At 33.5% G+C, this 20753-nt stretch overlaps 1 protein-coding gene across 5 annotated transcripts in view; it reads right to left on the reverse strand.

Moving 5' to 3' along the window:
• Nucleotides 1-1309: 1309 nt before the first annotated feature.
• The window catches only part of LOC140443935 (uncharacterized), a 78475-nt gene continuing 59031 nt past the window's right edge, over nucleotides 1310-20753 (reverse strand). For 4 of the 5 annotated variants that reach the window (XR_011951283.1, XR_011951281.1, XR_011951284.1 and 1 more), the window contains 2 exons: nucleotides 16858-17029; nucleotides 1310-1880 (listed from right to left, as the gene is read on the reverse strand). Coding sequence is in view for 1 of the 5 variants with exons in the window: in XM_072535455.1 (XP_072391556.1) it covers nucleotides 16919-17029 (111 nt within the window). In the remaining 4 variants the exon portion in view is untranslated. Of the gene's footprint in view, nucleotides 1881-11489; nucleotides 17030-20753 lie in introns of those variants that run through there. The other variant, XM_072535455.1, reaches the window with a different exon arrangement.

A 20753-nucleotide genomic window follows, 5' to 3' on the forward strand; every position in this document is an offset into this window, starting at 1 on the left:
TTGTTTACTTATTACGAGTATTTTGGTTTTCCGTATGTTCAGATCGAGACCTGCCTCCCTACAACTCTCAACGACTCTATCAAGTAGTGTTTGCAGATCTTCTTGACTAGAAGCTAGGAGTACTGTATCGTCCGCATATAGCAAATTATTGATGACTTCACCGTTCACAAGTATTCCTTCTTGTTTTTGAGAAAGTGCTTTTCTGAAAATTCTTTCGGAGTAAACGTTGAAAAGCAGGGGTGATAAGAGGCATCCCTGCCGTACTCCTCTTTTAATATTAAGAGCCTGTGATTCTACACCATCTACTAAGACTGATGTTGTTTGATTCCAATATAAATTTGCAATTATTCGAACATCTCTGCCATCCAAGCCAATGTCTTTGTTGAGTTATAACTACACAAAACTTCACAAGATGGTCACCCCTCACATTGCTCTACCCCAGTGCATTTTTTTTCCTAATACCCCTTCAATATTTTAGTTAGTTGATCCTACTTTGGCTTTTAAAATATTCTAGGATTCTAGTTCACGATTAGGAATAGCGCTTATAGTTTCTTCTATACAACTATAGAACCTGGCAATGTCTTCATCTTGTGCAGCTGTTGTAGGAGCATATATCTTATATAAGGTGTTGAGTATTGGTAGATATTCGCATTTTAATAGATATTATTCTAATTTTTCTATTATAAGGGGTGGTTATTTTAATTTTTTATGGCAATGAGTGGGTGAATGTGTTTTGTAAAGAAGTGGGTAGTTTATGTTATTAGTGTTGGAAGACAATCCGGCAGCATAATTTAAAGAAATGTGTTGTCTTGGTATTGATAGGGGGTTCATCTAGGATAACCTGAAAATTTAAGAAGAGGACTAGTTCGGTAAGCACCCAGAACAAGTCTTAAACATATGCTTTGTATAACGTTTAGTTTTTTAAGAATATGATTACGCGCAGTTACGTAGCATATTGTACCAGAATCCAGTTTACTTCGGATTAATGATTGGTATATATGCAGCAATTTTATTATAGCGTCTGCTATCAGTTAGATAACTTCTTGCACAAGATTCTTGATTGCTTCTGAAAAGGTAATACAAACGATGATACCGTCTTCCAATGCCCGACGCTGAAATTCATGTCACTTAAACATGAGCCGATGTAATCTATTAAGGATGGAACTCAGATCTTGCCATCAAATTGAAAGTACTCGAGCTCCCACTGCTTTTCAAACGTCTATCATTTTCTTGAGTCTTTCTAATTTTGTCCATAAATGTATATTAAAATTTACTTTAGTCTTCCAGTTTTTGTAAATAAAAGAAAACATCGAATAAAAAGACTTTATTTATCGGTTTATAAAACATATTAATAATAAAATTTAAATATAAAAAATTACAAGATGAGTTCAAAAAAAATTAACGACTAGATTAATAATTACAAATATATGTATAAACAGTATACTATAAAAACAAACGGCTCAATGGATGGAATAAAATTCTATATACACATACAATAAATTTCAAATTAATTTTTGGCAAGAATTCAATAACAACTATTCACAACAAACGTAAACGTATATATTTTTATTTTCAACCTCATTTAAAAACAAACACCAGTGTATTGAGTGATTTACAAAACGAATGAGAGGGCTGCATATTATTTTTTGTAAGTTTCAAATCCATTCAGAATAAAAAAAACCAAAGTAATCGTTTATTTTTCATTAAATTATTTGTGTCCGTTAATTTATATCACACATATTTGCTTGCTTGCTTGATTTGTATAAAATGTCCACTGGAATGTTGGGAATAATTTTTGAGCATCCTTTGTTTCCTCCAACTGGCGTACTAGTTTAACGGGACGAGCAGGGCGAGTTAGCAGTAGTGCTAACGATCCTATTCTGTAAAAAAGACACCTAAATTGATTTAGGAATATACACTTAGTTTTAAGTTAAGTATTATCAAAATAAAAAGCACACCTGATCATCCTACAGGAAGTGAGATGATCTGGACAAAGGATAAAAAGAGAAAATTTTGCATCTATACAAAACAAATTCAATCTTAACAAAAAAGTAAAACATATCCTAAAACCAATAAGCCCACGAATCAGCTACTTACATAAGAATAAAGGGCAAGTTTTCTATTGGCCTCACACATGTAAACGTTTTAACAGAAGACAAAGATGATGACAAGGATCAATTGTATGTCGAACTGAAAATCGTATAGGACGGATTCTCCAGAAACAACATTAGGATCATGATTTAAGATCTTACGGCAAAATAGAGATGGAAAATGCAACTTTAAAAAATATGATAGTGTAGATTACTTTTTATGATGACTTCTCCAGATGGGACAACAAAAAAACTACTTATTTTGTTGCTAGCTGCCAATGGCATATAATGTCCTCGGAACAGAAGATCACATATCTCTCTTAAAGGACAAGAAATTAACACACCATAAAACTCCTTCAGATCTGGAGGTAAGAAATGCAATCAGATATGTCTGTATCCAGGAATCAGGATACAGAAACTTTTCATAAGAAAATAATTATGGTATAATCCAGGAATTCCATTAATAAATAAAAACTAATTAATTATTCCCATGTAATAGTTAGTATTTTGTAAAAAAAATTTGACGAGGTCATTTAATTTTTTTTTCAAAAAATAATCTCATTATTCCCTATGTAAGTATTTTTTATAAAAATCTAGGAAAGAAAGTTTGTAGATCTGTAATAAACATAACTAAAAACGGCTGTACAATTTAATCTTTCTTGATGTTAAATGCCACATTACTTGTATTATTCCTTTAGCTCTCTTGTTGTAAATCACACAATATAAATAGAAAAACTTTATAAAACTGTGAAATAATCTTTAAAATGTTAATGTAATATCACAAGGTGTCCGCTGTTTGCCTGAGAAAACTCCAAAGACACACTGTGCATTGAATTTCGATCATTTATTATTGCACAAGCGTTCAAATACAATCGTTTTGCATTTTTAACCCTTTCAGTCATCATGTTTGTACACAGCTCTGCATATTTGACAGTTAATGAAGTATTAAAAAAGGAAATAGTCATTTAGACAACTTCAATCTTTCGTGGCGGTATTGCAGGATTCTCTAAATGACAATAATCATCGGTATTACCATATGTGTCCTTCAATATTTGAACCACTCAGTCATAGTGGCATAAGTTAAAAATTTAAATTTTGATTAATACCACTTTTTCACTTTATTAGGTTGCTATCATTTGACAAAGTGATTTAAGTCTATCTTGTGTTATGACCGCTAGAGAGATCGTATGTTTTTAATAGAGACCGAATCTATGTATTTACAACTGGAATAGTGATACAAGTCTGCCCGGTCTTTATTCAGACGGTGTCGAAATTTAAAAAAGCAAGGTTTGTAGCCCGGTCGATAGAGGCGCTAATAATCATTTATTTATGTCATGTACAAGCTTGTGGCGTGGTTTCTAGATTGATCTAGCCCCCTCAGCGGAGCTAGGCTCAGCGCAATTTTAGCCCGCCGCAGCGCGAATCGATCTTAAATCAATAAAGTTCCAAAAAGGAAAAAACACAAAAGGAAATCCTTTGAACCTTTCATATAATATTAACACATTTTTTACCTTTGTACTGTATCACATACTTTACATCAATAAATAAACTATTCCAAAACAGTCCAGTTTTTAACTCTGCTTAGAAGCATCGTTTTCACAAATGTAATGCCAAAAAGGATTCACTGTCCCCTCTCACGAACGTCGGCACTAGTGAAAGCATGTACGATCCTTTGCATCAGGTCACAGACCATGACGACAGCCACTTTTTCTGTCCTCATCTCCCGCATTACCGAGTCTACATAGTCCTTGTATGCCCAAATGCCCAAAACGGGACGTTTGGTAAAATGTAGCAATTGTAAACCACGGTCCCGTTCCTCACGACTTGCCCAGTGATGCCTGCATTCTGGTTCACCACATATATTGCCACATTAGTGCTTTTGTCTCTTATAATTCCTTGTCGAAAAACTATGTTTACATTAGATTCCTGATGTCTTGTCCCTAGCAGCTTTAGAAAGTTTCACCCTCTCCAAAGGTCCCGGATTTCGTTATCATGGCTATGTCTCCTTCCTATTGGAAACCTTTCAGTGTCCGTGTGTTCTTATATTGTTGATTCTGCCACTCCATGTAAATAATTCCTTTCAACTGTTCGTACTCCTTGATGTTTGTGCTTCTAGGGCTTTCGAGACAATCTCCATCCTCCTTCTAGTTCAAGAACAAGTATATACTGTTTGTTTGGTCTACCAGACAACAGCTGCACAAAAAAATAATGTTTATACGTTTCTACATAGTAAAGGTCGTGGCGTAGGTGTAATTAAATTTAAATTTAAAACATATTCAAACTGAATCCTATTCATTCTAAAATATCGATAATATTTTCGTCATCAATAAATTCTTTGTAATAAAGTCCAGTATTCACCTTTCTTCTTCCTTTCTCTTAGCATTGGATGTACTTCAAACCTTCTTTTTATTACAGTTTTTCTTTCTTCATCGTTAAGTAGAAGAGCAATTGTACATAATTTTTGTCGAGAAAAGAGAGATCATATCTGCACCGAACCAAACTGAAACGTTCTATGTAGAAAAATGTGAACGCGCAGTCCGATTGCTGGACTGGAAACGCTACGTGCCGGAAACTATACGTGCATGATAATATGCCGCGACCTTAACAAATTGAGAAAATACATTTCAGTGCTGCTAACAACGTGATAACCGAAAGGGTATTTCGTAGATTACATAATGATGGCGTTTTTATACATTAGCGCCTAAAATGTAGATAAATATGAATAGTAGTAAAAATGTATTTATTGTAATCGTTATAAAAAGAGTTTGAGCAGCTGCCTGTTGAAAAAATTTAACAATGCGTTTAAGATATCACCATTCCCCAAAGACATTGGAGAAATAATTTAAAATTACGCTTTAGAAAATATTTGACATTCACTAGCTACTTTTGTTTTCCTAAGGATTACTATGTCGTGAACTACTTGGAGACTTAAATAATCGTCTTAGGGTTTGTAATGGTCAACACTAAGACAACTACCACGTATTGTAACCAACATAGTAATACGTTTCTCGTTCCTTTAAAGTTTAAAACTAATTTTATATATATTATAAATAATAAGTAATTTAGCAGCCAACGAAAGCAAGTGAGATAAATCGATTTCATTCTAAACTAACTTTACCAGTTAGTCAACATATTCCTTATTAAACAACTTTAGAAACAGATTAAATCAACTTATATTGATGTGTCGTTTCTACTTATATTCAAAACTATCTTTGGTCTACCTCTAATGAAAGAAATAATTCTGTATCGTCGGTTTTCCTACTTTATCTTTGCAATGACACATTTACGTCAATGACACAAATTATTTAAGCCCTCTCGTGCTTAGTTAGTTGTACTACTTTGATTTTGTAAGCTGGCATTTGACCAGCATCTTTTGTCTCCTTTTGGTGAACTGAAATATTTATATAGAAAAGCCTAAACTCAAACAGAGATCTCAGACCAAATTAATGGTTGGATTATAGCCACAATTTTCAATCTTTATAGCTGGCATGATTGCTCAATGGGTTAACGGATCCGTTTCGACTTGAGAAGGTCTTTTTCAAATGCCGCAATATATCCAAAGTGGATATGCGGTTTTGAATTGGCCAATCAATACAACTGGTCAATATAATAAAGAAACGCAAGCTGGAATACTTCGTTCACATTATGAGACCTCTTTCAACGAAATATCCAAGGTAAACGTGGTCGTGTAGTACGTGATCGCACGTACTACACGAGGACTTAAAGAGATGACTTCCACCTTCTTGACAGCCGCACAAAATATGGGCCTTAAAATAAACGAGGAAAAAACCAAAATGTTAGCATCTATTCCAAATAACAGAGATAGAGCTAGAAACGCCGAAGAAAACTTCAGTATAGACCAATATAATTTTGAGGTAGTAAATAAGTTTACATATTTGGGTTCTCTCATAACAAACGATAATGACACATCTGAAGAAGTAAAACGGAGGGTACTGCTAGCAAACAAATGTTATTTTGGACTAAGCAAGCAGCTAAAAAACAAAAATTTAAGCCAGAAAACCAAACTAATAATATATAGAACACTCATCCTACCAGTGCTGACATATGGGTCAGAAACATGGACTATCTCCAAAACAGACGCAAATCTTCTGCTCGTCTTCGAAAGGAAGATACTAAGAAGAATAATGGGCGCATTCTGTGAGAATGGTATTTGGAGAAGGCGATATAATTTCGAATTGTACGAGAAGTATAAAAAAATAGTAAATGGTAGAGATGTAATATCCTTCATAAAAATAGGTAGGCTTAGATGGGCTGGACATGTGTCAAGAGCAAATGAAAATTACCCACCCAGACGAACTCTATTATCGGTCCCAGTGGGAAATAGGAGTAGAGGCAGACCACGACTGAGATAGAGGGACGGTGTGGACGAGGACGCAAGGAAAATCGGCGCGGCAAATTGGCAACGGTTGGCGATGAACAGAAACGACTGGCGAAATAGACTGGGGAAGGTCAAGGCTCAACTAGAGCTGTAGCACCACTGATGATGATGAAACGTGGTCCTGGTAGGAGAAGAATATCATGGCTAGTGAAAAATCAAAGAGAATAGTATGGAAAATCGACTCAATCATTATTTAGAGCTGCTCTCAATAAAGTTACGATAGCGAATATGATAGCCATCATGATATTTAACGATCGATAACGGTCATGGAATTAGAACAAAAAGATCGATCGTTTCTCAGCGAGCTTCACCTGCTCGCTTAAAGTATTAGAAGCATCCTAGCGCCTTCTTAATTGTTTTGTCCACTTATATTGCTTCTTAGTGTCATATGAATATGATACTCTATTAGAGCAAATATAGCAGCTTGGACTTCTTGGACGCCATGTTCATATAGCATAGAATAGTTGATCTAGCGAACGTGTTAGTGATCTTGCTATTGATCATTTGCCACCCAAGTATGCTTCTATTATATCTTTTGATTATTTGTATGTAATTACGTGGCTAAAGGTTCTAAACCAAGGCTAGAATACAAAAAAATATCTTTTGATGCTTGATCTTGATTTATAATTTTGACACCATTACGAAAGGTTGGCGATAATTATAGCAAATATCTGGAGCTGTTCCTAATAATTAATGGTCCATGCCTGTCTAGTCTCTTGCATTCTTCAGCTACGAGCATTTTCTTTTTCCTGTAACTATGTTTCCTTCCACTTTCACTTCCATTATGAGTCGTAGGAAGCTATATTTTTCTTCTCTGTACATATGTCTCTTATTTATAAATTATTTTTTCTCGTCAGACTCTAGCTATGCCCCAATAAATTCGTCAATGACTGACTGATACTAATAAATTTTTTCATAGTTATAAAATCGACCACTTTTACCCGTCGGACAGGAAAATCGGAAAACAAGTTCCGTCAGACAATATGGAAAAGTTGTTTTTGCTGCTGTTAACGAAAGGATCATGAAAAATTAGCTGGTTATCTATAAATTTCGCCACAGTCGTTTTTTCGATATGTTCGAGTTGTAAGACGCATTGAATGGTCCATATTTATCATCAGACAATTTTATTTTCGGTTTTCTTATAACTTTTAAGCTATTTAATCAAAAAGAATAGCAGTATTTATAAATTTTCGATGTCGTAAAAGCGATATATTTCGGGAAAATTCGAGAAATAACGTCCCAGAACCAACAAAAGTCGTAGAGGGAAACCGTGTCAGACTCGGCCCAATGAAACGATACTCAAAGTTTGGAGAGAGTATCTCTTATAAACTTTTTTGCCAACGGGCACTTTAACTAATACGAAAAGTCCGCTTTAATGTCTTTACAAAAGAGTCGCTTCTTAAATCGAAACAAATATTGCATTTTGAACTAGTACCAATCTCACGGACATGAAAATGTATGCTTTTATTTAACAGAAAAATTCCCGTACCTGGCCGAATTCTAACTTGCGATCCACCGAGCCAAAGACGTTAAAGAAGACAAGAAAGAATAGCAAATTGCTACTACGCCTCTGGTCCTGCAATTCTGAAGAGTGCTTCCACTTAAACATTAACAACAATGAATATGACATGAGTTCGTAATATGTTTGATTGAAAATATTCCTGATATATGGGAGAAAACCTCGGCATAATCAACAGTCGACGAAACCACCGAACTGGTAGAAAATCTTATGTGTATACAAGAATACCCGCTTACTGAGTTAGCTATCTCAATAAGATAAGCTATCTCGATTGAGACAAGATATCTTAGCAAACTTACTTACTGTGCAAATTTTCTTCTTCTTCTTCTTTTTATCTAGACACGACTCTGTCTGTTTTTCAATGTACCTCCAGTAAATTGTCGTTCCATAGTATAAGTGGTCTTCCTACTGATCGTCTTCCTATTGGAGAACCGTCTCTTGCCCTCTTTACTACTCTATTTGTTGTCATTCAACTTAAATGATCGTTCAATGCTACTCTTCTATTTCTTATCCAGCCTTTGATGTTCTCCATCTTACATCTAAGTCGTATCTGCACTTCTAGCTCTGTCCCGTAGTGTTCTACTATCAATTTTTCATCTCTGCTGTTTCTAACATCCTTTTTGTCCTCTCTGTGTCAGGTCGTGTTTCTGTAGCATATGTGACTGTTCTGTAAATTCTGCCTTTCATTTGTTTTCCGGTATTTTTATTTCTCCATATTGTTTCATTCATGCAACATGCGCTTTGTTTGCAATATTCACGTGGTCGTCAATTACATAAAATTAATAAATAAATAGTCGGTCCCATAGCTCAGCGGATTGGCAACACTCACTTTGTTGTAAGTTGGTAGTTGGCTCGTGCACCATACCAGCCAGAATTTTTTGAAACGTTTTAGCTTGCAATTCAAATTGAGTCTGTAGTTGTGTGCGCGAAATCGTGGGTGAATCAAGTTGGTTAATGCATAAATATTAAGATGATGGATTTTCATGGCTCGGCTGTGCTAATTTATTGTCCCCTTGAAGCCAAGAGACTCAATGACCTGTAGTGGCGCTACCTTATAATAAATAATCGGTAATATAATAATATATCAAGGCAGTCAGTCTGTTACGCTACTAATTTTATAACTATATTTTGTGAATTATTACAAACTCTATTAATATCGTGTTCGACAAAGTAAATTCAATACCTATTCTAAAGTTTTTGATGTTCAAGCAGCTTTCAAACGCTATAATCCTCTTCACTGAAAACTCATAATTTCCTAATTTGTCTGTAAAATTGTTATTTATTCTGGATCGAAGAAATGCATATACAGTGTGACCCATTTAGATTGGAAACACCTCTATAAAATTTGAAGTTGTTAACCGATTTTAACCAAATTTTTTTTTAATGTCATGTAATAAAAGGTCTATTGCGGGACAAAATATGAAATATTTAATTAAATTTTCAGGGCAGTCTACGATACTTCTTCTTCGTCGAAAATGGAGAATTTGTATTAGCGATTTTTTTATTAAAAAAATTTCTACGCCACTGGATTTACAGTGGCTTCAAATAGCTATGACAAAAATTTTATTAAAATATATTTATTAATAACGAAGTTATGACAACTTAAAATTTTAAAACTCACTAAGCTACGAGTCAAAAAAGAACACCCTGTATCAATAGATAACCATAAAACTAATTATTTTTCAAATAATTTTAATAATAAACCACTACTAGACAAAAAAATGTTTAAAATAGCATAAAAATTTAATGCAAGTAATGCACTTACATTATTATTAACTTTACATGCTACAACTTAAATCTCAGTTGCCATGACAACGATATTACTGTTGACATTATTTGTGTCATACAAATTTCAGTGCTAGCATAAATTTATGCATAATATCTGCAACAATATTTACTTCAAATTCTTTTAATAATATTTTGTGTCATGGCTGCAAGATTAAGTTTGAGAGAAAAAATTGAAATTATTCTTTTGGGAGATAACTATAGAAGTGCCAGGGAAGTTTGTACAATATTTAATGACAGACATGTGGATCGTCCTAATATTAGCTGCGGTACGGTAAACAAAATAAATAGAATATTTAATGAATATGGTGCAGTATCAAAACTAATTTTAAAAAATAACCCATTACAAAGAAGAAGAGGAAATTATCAAATCATTTTAGATCATTTCAGAAATAACAATAATGCCAGTTTATATTTGAATGTGCCTCGAGAGAGTATTCGACGATGTCTTAAGGTAAATAATATTAAACCTTTCAAACCAAAATTCTTACACACATTACAAGAAGGCGACGAAGCAAAACGTTTAGAATATTGTTTATGGGCCCAAGGGGAATATTTAAACAATATAAATTTTCTAAAAACGTGTTGTTTACCGACGAAGCCACTTTCACTACAAATGGAGTAGTATCATCACAGAATTGTCGCTATTGGACAGCAGATAATCCCCATTGGGTAATAAACTGTAAAAGCCAGTATTCTCAAAAAATCAATGTCTGGTGTGGTATACTGAACGAGCGAGTTATTGGGCCTTTCTTTTTTGAAGAAAACTTGAACTCACAGAACTTTTTAGAATTTTTATACACCGACTTGTGAGATGCTATTCATGAGCTCCCAATTAATGAACGATTAAATTTGTATATTCAGTTGGATGGGTGTTCTATTCGTTACGCCAGAACCGTGAAGCAATGGATAAATGAAAATTTTCCGAACCGTTGGATAGGCCGGGGTAGTCCGTTGATAGATTGGCCACCCAGATCTCCAGATCTCACAATTTTAGACTTCTTTCTCTGAGGAGTTATCAAACAAAAAGTTTACCAAACCCGTGCAAGAGACGTAAACGAACCCGTGCAAGAATTCGACAGGCATGTGCAGAAATTACTCCCCAACAACTAAGAAATGTAATAAGAAATATTCATAAACGCTACGCTCCACCATCTAAATGTATCCAATTAGATGGTGGATTGGTAGAGGCAACTAGGATTAAACTAAAATTATGTTTCCATGTTTCTGTTAATACAGAGTGTTTTTTTTTAACGTTAATACAGAGTGTTTTTTTCTTAGTGAGTTTAAAAATTTTAAGTTGTCATAAGTTTGTAATTAATAAATATATCTTAATGAAATTTTTGTCATAGCTATTTGAAGCCACTCTAAATCCAGTGGCGTAGAAATTTTTTTAATAAAAAAATCGCTAATACAAATTTTCCATTTTCGACGAAGAAAAAGTATCGTAGAATGCCCTGAAAATTTAACTAAATATTTCATATTTTGTCCCGCAATAGACGTTTTATTACATGACATTAAAAAAAAATTTGGTTAAAATCGGTTAACAACTTCAAATTTTATAGAGGTGTTTCCAATCTAAATGGGTCACACTGTATATACTTTGACAAAGTTTAAGTTTCTTATGCGTTTCAAATATTTACACAAAAAGATCTATTTAATAAAAATGTCTATAAATTAATAAAAATCTTACATATTCATTATACCTGTATTAAATTGATTTAGTGCGATTTAAGTACCTGGGTTATTATTTTTTTAGAGAAAGCTACCCAGAGCATTTTATGAAACTTAAGCATGTTTGTCGGTTATATCAAATCTAAATTTATACATTTGGAACCAAAAATAATTAAACAATAGAAAAAAAGCAAAGTATCATGATTGATAACATATTTTTAACAATTAAAATTCCAAATTGATTTGTCATTCACCATTCAGCTCTGATTTGGCATCAAATGACTTCTTTTTATTCACGTCTATCAGAAATAAACTGCATGGATGTTCCTCCAATCACACTGAAGTACATCTCACTTGAAGAAGAACAAATATTTACAAACTTTGATAATATTCGTTGTAGTATCAGACGAAACGTCGGGACAAAGCAATTCCAAATGATTGTTTATAAGTCACAAAAACATTGTGCTGTTAAATAGTTATTGTTTTCTATTATGTATTGTCGATAAGGCTCAAATTTCATAAAGTACTTTTAACTTTCTTTATCATTACAGATATATTTACATTTTCACACCTTCGAAGCATGTCCATAACAATAATTCATCTTATATATTCGAGAGTATCGAAACCCTTAGTTATAAAATTTTATAAATATATAAGTACATACGAGTTTATATAACCAATGTGAATAATACAAAATCGTTACATGTCTTTATTATTTCCCTACACGTGCTATGAAAATGATGAAATGAAATATAAGAAAAAGAAAAGAAAGGTATGTATCAGAAATTGTCAGTTTTATTAATTAAGTCTTTAGTATTAATGGGTTACTATTAAATTTTTATTATAACATTTGCGTCTTATTCAATTATACTCTTTCATTAATAATTAAGTCTAACACTTTTTTAACGTTTCACTTCTTTGCATTTCGCCCTTATTTTGTTTATTGCAATAATTCAATTGTCGAATAAAAAAAAGTCTGAGTGCCGTCTACAGCTAGCGCCGATTATGATGAGATCTTATTAACTTTGCGATCAAGTATCGATTCTCAACTAAAAAATTAACAGTCTGACCGACAAACATCTTTCTCAGTGCATATTATTTACGGGACTGCACTTAGAACAGATATATTTACTTTCTGTTAAAATTTATAGAATATGTGATTGAATTTCGTTATATGTATGTATACCAGAAACTTTAATGAGATAATATAAAGAAATAATTGAAGATACAAAAGATATCATACAGTAGAACCTCGATAAATCGAAAGTCTCCAAAACCTTAACCTCCATTACTCTAAATATCAACCCTCTATGAGTCGAAATAATATAAGCCCCCGCCAAGTCATTTTGGTACATATTTTTCCTCTGTATATCCTCGAAAAATTAAATTGAACCCTTGTATCTCGAACATTGCAATGTTTCATTTTACAATCTTTACAACTCGGTTATTATTTGAAAGTTATGACCTCTATAGCTCGAAGAAAAATAAGTTATTGACTTTAAAATTTGACTACAATGTAAGTTCACCGTTTTATAACCTTTACAACTCGATTATTTGAAACTTATTGCCTCTATAGTTCGAAGAAAAATATGTTACCGACTTTAAGAATTTGTCGACAATGTTGCTGAACAATTTGGCCTACAAATGAGTACTCTGGCAACAATATTAAAAATTTAATAAACGTGACTGTTTTTTACATGTCCTTCCGATAAGACTTTTAAAAATGATAAATGCCATGGTATGAAGCACAGTAAGAAACGTTAGACTATTCTGCTAACATGTCAGGAACATAAAGATTCTCACCATTAGTCATTGGCAAATTTAAAAAATCTCGTTTTTTTTTTTTAGATATAAATTACTACCTTTAAAATGTAAAGTACATTCAAAAACAGGGATGATTTCTGCAATTTTGATAACAAAATGGCCAAAGAAACAAGTAAAATCCTGTTATTTATTGATAATTGTACAGCCCATAATAATATGAATGAAAATTAAGGCAGTTAAAATCTAATGGATGTTAATTAAGGAGTTAAAATCATACAGCCTATGGATCAACATATTATTAAACACTTCTGTCTAAAAGAAGCTGTCAGGAACATAATGGATAATATAGAAGAAAAAAAATAATTCTACTATAGATATATTGCATGCCATGAGGACGGCTGATAAAGCTTGGCGAAATGTAACTATGACTATTATAAAAAAACTGTCTTTACACTGTACTTTTCCATCGTCGTCAATAGAAGAAGCTGAAACCGAAATTATTTCTAGTTCACCTCCTACAAAATGGAACACCCTGATGTCTGAATCAGGAATATCTTTGAGGACTTTGTTACAATCGATGATGGATTTATGACTGCTGAGACATTATCTGACGACAAAATTACCGATTCAGTAGCTCAAAAAACTGATACTAATAATTTAGATGACATAGAAGACTTGAATAATATTATAAGCGCTCCATGGGTTTCCATCAAAGACTCAAGAACAGCATTGAATACTTTACGGAACGATAGAGAACAACCGAATTATTTAAAGCAAAAAAAATTACTGATATTTTTGTTTACTCGAATTTGTTGACGTCTCTCATGGTATTTAACTAATAGAGGTCTTAAACAGGTTCTATTGTATATCACGAACAATATGTCATCATTCAAAAATTCAGGGCCTGACATATAGATGGCATCATTATAAAAAATCCATCCCGCTTTAAACGGCACGTATCAAAAGGATCTACAAAACTTTTTCGACGACCGTACCAATAAAGTTACTTGAGATAGCAAAGGAAATTAATATATCAGAAAGCTCTGTAATCAGCATTATGGTGTTTGTCACACTAAATGAAATATTTAACAATCGGCTGCTGAGTAAAACATCCAAAATTAAATTTTATAACGAAAGTGGTAAGTCCTATAGAATTGCATGGGCAGAAACACTGTAAGAAAGGTTTACAAAACTTTTGTTCTGTCGTGTGGTAAAATAAGAAACAAGCATATGGTCATGACTCATGGAGAAACTGACCTGTTAGCGGAGATTAAAGCAGATAAGTGAAGATGAGCCGATCGTATGGAAAGTTCGATCGGCTAAGCAACTCTAACAAATAATCACAGAAGACAGAAAACTTTGAAGAGGTCTTCGTCTACACCGGATCAACGGTGTGGAAGATTTGAGGCAGCTGAGAGTCAGAAGATTGCAGAGTAGTTCAATATCAGATACTTGGTCAAGCCCACGGAGTGGATTCACCACTTTGCATGACCATTTGTCATAAGATCATTGTCAAAAGCTGTGTTTGACGCGTTTGCACAGTTCAAAATAATAACGCATCTTCCAAACCGACCAAAGACTAAAATATTATCCAAGAAGGTTTTGGTAACTGCATTTTGGGATGCACAAGTACATCGACTATCTTAAAAAAAGGAAGAACCACCAATAGCGAATATTATATGGAGTAATTGGTGCAGTTGGTGGAAGAAACTATGAAAAAACGGCTACGCTTACGAAAGTGCATTAATTGCTACTAGGTGCACCGCATTCTACAGATCCAGCTCCCAGAAATCATAGAGATTTAGAACAAGATAAATTGGTTACTGCAGAAACTCGGGCATCTAAGAACTAATCATTCTTAAATGGACATCGAATTGTTAAGGAGTGTCGGAATCAGGATATCACCCTAAAAGGAGACAATTTTAACGAATTAGTGAAAATTTTAAGCCTAAAAGTTTTTTTTATTCAGTATTTTTTAGTTTTATTCACATATTCAAGATCCTGTTCAAAACCATAAAAGGCAGCGCCAAAAACTTGAAAATTGATTTAAATAAGCTTATCCAAACCATAATAAGAGAAAAGAATGAAATCCTAAAAGTTACTCAAACATTTTAGCGTGATTTATATTCCTCAAACAAGAACCCAGATAACACTGAAAAGGAAGATCAACGAATGTCAACTCAGAAATACTCCCTAACATAGAATCCTTCGAAATAAAACAAGCTATGACACAACTAAAGAATAAGGCTCCGGGCCAAGATGGAATACTTGTAGAAATGTTGAAGGAGGGGAGTGAAATTATTCTCGAAGAATTGAAAGTCCCAGATGATTGGAATGAAAGTTTGACAATACTTCTCTTCAAAAAAGGAGACAGGGAAGATCTGAAGAACTATAGGCCAATCTCCCTGCTGTCCCAAATGTACAAACTATTTATGAGAGTAATAACTAACAGGTTAACGTCGAAGCTCGATAGCTATCAACCTGTAGAGCACGCAGGATTCCGAAAAGGTTACAGTATAGCGGATCAGTTTCTTACAATCAAAACGCTAATAGAGAAAACCAATGAATATCACTTAAACTTATACATTGGCTTCGTTGATTATGAAAAGGCATTCGACTCCATAGAACTTTGGGCAATAGCACAAGTGCAGGATAGACTACCGATACAGAATGCTCATATATAATATTTACAAGAAAGCTACAATGAAAATAAAAATAGATGCGAAAACCAAAGCTATACCAATCAACAGAGGAGTTCGCCAGAGAGATGCTATCTCACCAAAGCTATTCACTCTTAGACTGGAAGACGTGTTCAAAGACATTAACTGGGCAGATAAAGGAATAAATGTTAATGAAAGAAGTCATTTGAGATACGCTGATGACATTGTAATATTCGCTACAAGTTTCGAAGAACTACAGACCATGATGACGCAACGATTTGGAAAAAGTAGGTCTTGAGATGAACTTAGAAAAAACAAAAATAATGACAAATACACCGAACATTAGAGACATAACGTTGAACGATATAAATTTAGAAACAGTAAGCGAATACATCTACCTGGGACAGATAATGAAAGTTAACAAAGAAAATCAAACTGTCGAAATTACCAGAAGAATAAGGTTAGCATGGGCAGGATTTGGAAAACTGAGTTGGATCTTGAAAAGCACTAAAATAGAACAATATTTGAAAACCAGAATTTTTGATCAGTGTATCCTCCCTAAAATCACGTATGGCTCACAGACATAGACACTCATCAGGTCTAATCAAGTCATTTTTTTTAATGTTGTAAAATGAGTGAAAACAATAATTAAATTACACAAAAATCAAGGTTTTATATCATTTTTCTTTCTTTGTGTTCAAAGTATTATGTTTCAATTGCTGACCGAAGATAAAAAAACCTTAACTTTCTATAATCAACTAGAAAACGCAGAAAGAAATTAGGATGTCAATACAAAGATAAAGTTTAAGATACAAAAGAGAGTGAAATGCTAAAAATTTAAAAGGATCCGGCTAAAATAAAACGGAAATCAATCAAATTCAACCCATTAATTACCTTCAAATTTATCTAATACTATGTACTTATATTAATAAATGTATAAACAATAAAAGTATGAAAATCTCAGACCCTTATATTAAAGCTGTTCGTTAATGTGTTGTGCGATGTTATCCTCCGGTGATTTCTTGTGTCATTCCGCCATTTCGTCCATTCTACATCTCACTGCCATTTCTACCACTTCTAAACTGGGATAATCCAATTCTTTAACCAGGCATAACACTGCCGAAAGAATATTTGAGTTCTAAAAATAAAAAAATGTGTCATTTAGAAAAAATAGTATAATTAGTGCAAAATTAATTGATGTTTAATAAAATTACGTTAAAGAAAAATAAATTTTAAGTATTCTGGGGCGTAAAGAATACGAACCAAACAACTGTATATAGGAACAAATCAAAATATTTAACAAATTCAGTTGTTTAACTGTTAATTTCTTATAATTTTAATAACTATGATAATAATGCTAAATTAACAATATTTTAAATAATAAGTAGTAATTAATATTTTTTTACAATCCATATAACGTATTAATGACTTAAAGATCATCAAAATATGTAAAAACTATGACAACTAAATAATGGGACAGTATGAAGTAACTGCTAAAAACCAAACAAGGCTGTGAAAACAATGCTTGGTACTCCCATAAATATCACTAGATTATACAGCTAATTTGTTGTCAAATTGAGTGAATGGCTGTATTATTTCAATAAAATGATTGAGCGGTATCTCCACAAATTCAAAAATTCGTGAGTTGTTAAGTAAAAATTATTACGTTAATAAACCAATCTGTGAAGTGGATGAACATGGGGAAACAGGAAATATCTTAAATAAAACAAGTAAAATCCCGGGTCGACCAAAACTATATTTCTATAGGACTAGAAGAATATTAGTAAAAGTTTGCAAGAAAGGTCGAAGAAATACTCTATGGCAAGTTAAGGTTGGAATAAGAGTTGGGCAAGCGTGCAAGGTAATAAAGTCTCTCCGGAGGGAAGGAAAGGAAAAATCTACATAAAGTAAAACATCATTATGAGGTCTTACTGACAGATGATAGATGTAAATTCCAAGAGATCGAAATGAAAGAAATATCCGAACATACACAAATAATTGAGATAACAACTGGAGAGGTAAGCGATGCCCCCAAAAGATCGAAAAACAGTAAAGCAGCAGGACCTGGAGACATCCCAATTGAGTTGGACCAAATAGAATCAGAATACGAAGACATAGAAGAACAAAATGGATTTCGTGCAGGAAGATCGTGCACTGATGGTATATTCGTTCTGCAGCAGGTAATCGAAAAACGGAAGGCAAGGTATCTATCTACCCACCTATTGTTTGTAGATTTAGAGAAGGCATACGATACGGTACCTTCACCGTATCCGGAATCCGAATAGACATAGGAAGTGGTAAATGTCTAACAACTTTATTTTTGGCAGATGATCAGGTAGTCGTAGCAAATGATGAGGAAGACATGGATTACATGTTTAGAAAAATAAAGAAAAAATATGAAAAATGGGGCCCCAATACGAATATGTCAAAGACAGAGTGTCTTAAAATAGGAGATGATGAAGAAGATCCAGAGTTAGAAATTAGAAACACAAAAACATGCAATGAATATAAATATCTCGGATCTATAATATCTAAAGAAGGCACTACAAAAAGAGACATCGAAAACAGAACGCAGCAGGGAAAAAAAAGCGGTAAACATTCTAAACTCTCTACTATGGTCTAAAAATATTAGACAAGAAAAGAAGTTGACATCTATCGAACCTTGGTAGAGCCTATTATGGCTTATGGGGCAGAAGTTTGGCAAATCACGAAAAAAGATAGAAAAAGAATAGAAGTAGTAGAAATGGATTTTCTAAGGAGAGCGTGTGATGTATCCAAAAATGATCATATCAGGAATGAAGATATTAGAAGGAGGACAAATACTGTATATTCCAGTGTAGACAGAATTGAAACGAGACAACTAGTGTGGTATGGTCACGTGAAGCGAATGAATGAAGATATATGGCCAAAGAAAGCTTTAAATTACATACCACAACAAAGAAGAAGAAGGGGAAGGCCTTCAGTTGCCTGGGAAGAAAATGTACGGCACATAATGAAAGATAGAGCCATCAAAGAAGACGAATGGATGGACAGAAAACGATGGCGGTCGAAATGCGAGAAGCGGCAACAAAAATATAAACATGAAGCTTTCAAATGGATTGTCTAATAGTAAAATTTCCTAAAGGAGTGATGGTTTGGGGTTGTATGGCAGTTTCAGGGTTAGGATGTTTTGAACTTGTTAAGGGCACCGTAAAATCCTGCGAAATATCAACAAATACTTCAAAGCAGAATACTACCAAGCATTGTGAAATTAAATGTTGACGAGAATTATATTTTTCAGCAGAACGGAGTGGCCTGTCATTCGGCCAGAACCATAAAAATATGGTTTGGAAATTACAATATACACGTACATTCTTGATCTTCTTTCTAATAGTATTGACTAAATGGCAACGGTATGCATAAAAATGATACATAAAATGAAACAGACACTAAGAAACAACTCACAGCGGACATTCTTCTTCTTCTTCTTTTGGCATCATAACCCTGGCTGGGTCTTTGCCTGTCTGGCTATGCTAGATCGTCTTCCACGTCATCCAACCATCTCGTTCTGGGCCTTCCTTTTTTTCGCCTTCCTATGGGCTTCCATTGTAACATTTTCTTTGTTGTTTTTGCATCGTTTTGTCTCTGCACATGTCCCAGCCATGACAGTCTTTGACTTTTCACAAATCTTACAATGTCATAACCTTCATTTAACTCATTAACCTCGTCGTTTCTCCTGATTCTCCATGTGCCATCTTCTTCTTGTACCGGGCCATATACTTTCCTCAGTATTTTTCTCTCGAATGTCCTGAGTTGGGCTTCATCTTTTTTCGTCATTACCCAAGTTTCACATCCATAGGTTACTACGGGTCTAATCAGTGTTCTGTAGATAGTCATTTTGGTTCTTTTGTCTAATAATTTCGATGTCATCAATCTTTTATTAGCATAGTATGTACGATTCCCGCTGGAAATACGTGCATTAATTTCGATACTTACGGAGTTCTTCTGATTGATTTCTGTGCCGAGATATGTAAAGGCATCCACTCGTTCGATAGTATAGTTGTCTATTGTGATATTATTTTCATTGTCAGTTATTCTTTTGACTGTCATATACCTCGTTTTTGCTTCGTTTATTTTGAGACCTCTTTTTCTTGCTTCAGGATCAATTTGTTTGAACACTTCCATTAGTCGTGGCTTATTCCTACTAATGATGGCTACATCGTCTGCATATGCAGTAATTTGTACTGATTTGGTGTTTATATGGCCGGTTATATTGGTTTTTCTGATGACTGCCTCAAAAACTAGGTTGAATAGCATGGTTGATAGGGCATCTCCCTGTCTTACTCCCATGTTGATGTCCACAGCGGACATTACATGAACTTAAAATGAAGCCAAAATAGAGCAAATTTGGAAAAAATTTACTCATGAAAAGATTCTTAGTCGAGTCAATGCCCAACCGTATTCGAGGGGGCGATGCTACTCCGTTTTAAAAATAAATATTCGTTCGAAATGTCCTAATATTTAGTCGCCAACAAAATAAACATTTTTTATTATTAATTAGTTCCGTTAGAGTAAGTATATTTTGTTTTGTGTTGCTGATTGAACCTATATTATGAGTAATTAACTAATTACATATTACTACATCAAAAATCATTATTAGCAAAAAATTAACTGTAAACTATTTTATCTGAATTGTGCATGTATTTTAGTTTATCCCAATAGAAAATATAGTTGTTAGGGCTCGTACTTATTTTTTCCTTTTATGTGTCACGTTTAATCTGTAACTATTTTCTTGTATTACGTTAAGTCAAATATTGTTTTATATTGGATTAAAATACAATTGATTGTAATGAGAATTACATTTTAAATATATTTTGTCGTTT

Source organism: Diabrotica undecimpunctata, chromosome 6, assembly GCF_040954645.1.
Source record: "Diabrotica undecimpunctata isolate CICGRU chromosome 6, icDiaUnde3, whole genome shotgun sequence".
Classification (NCBI taxonomy): Eukaryota; Metazoa; Arthropoda; class Insecta; order Coleoptera; family Chrysomelidae; genus Diabrotica; species Diabrotica undecimpunctata.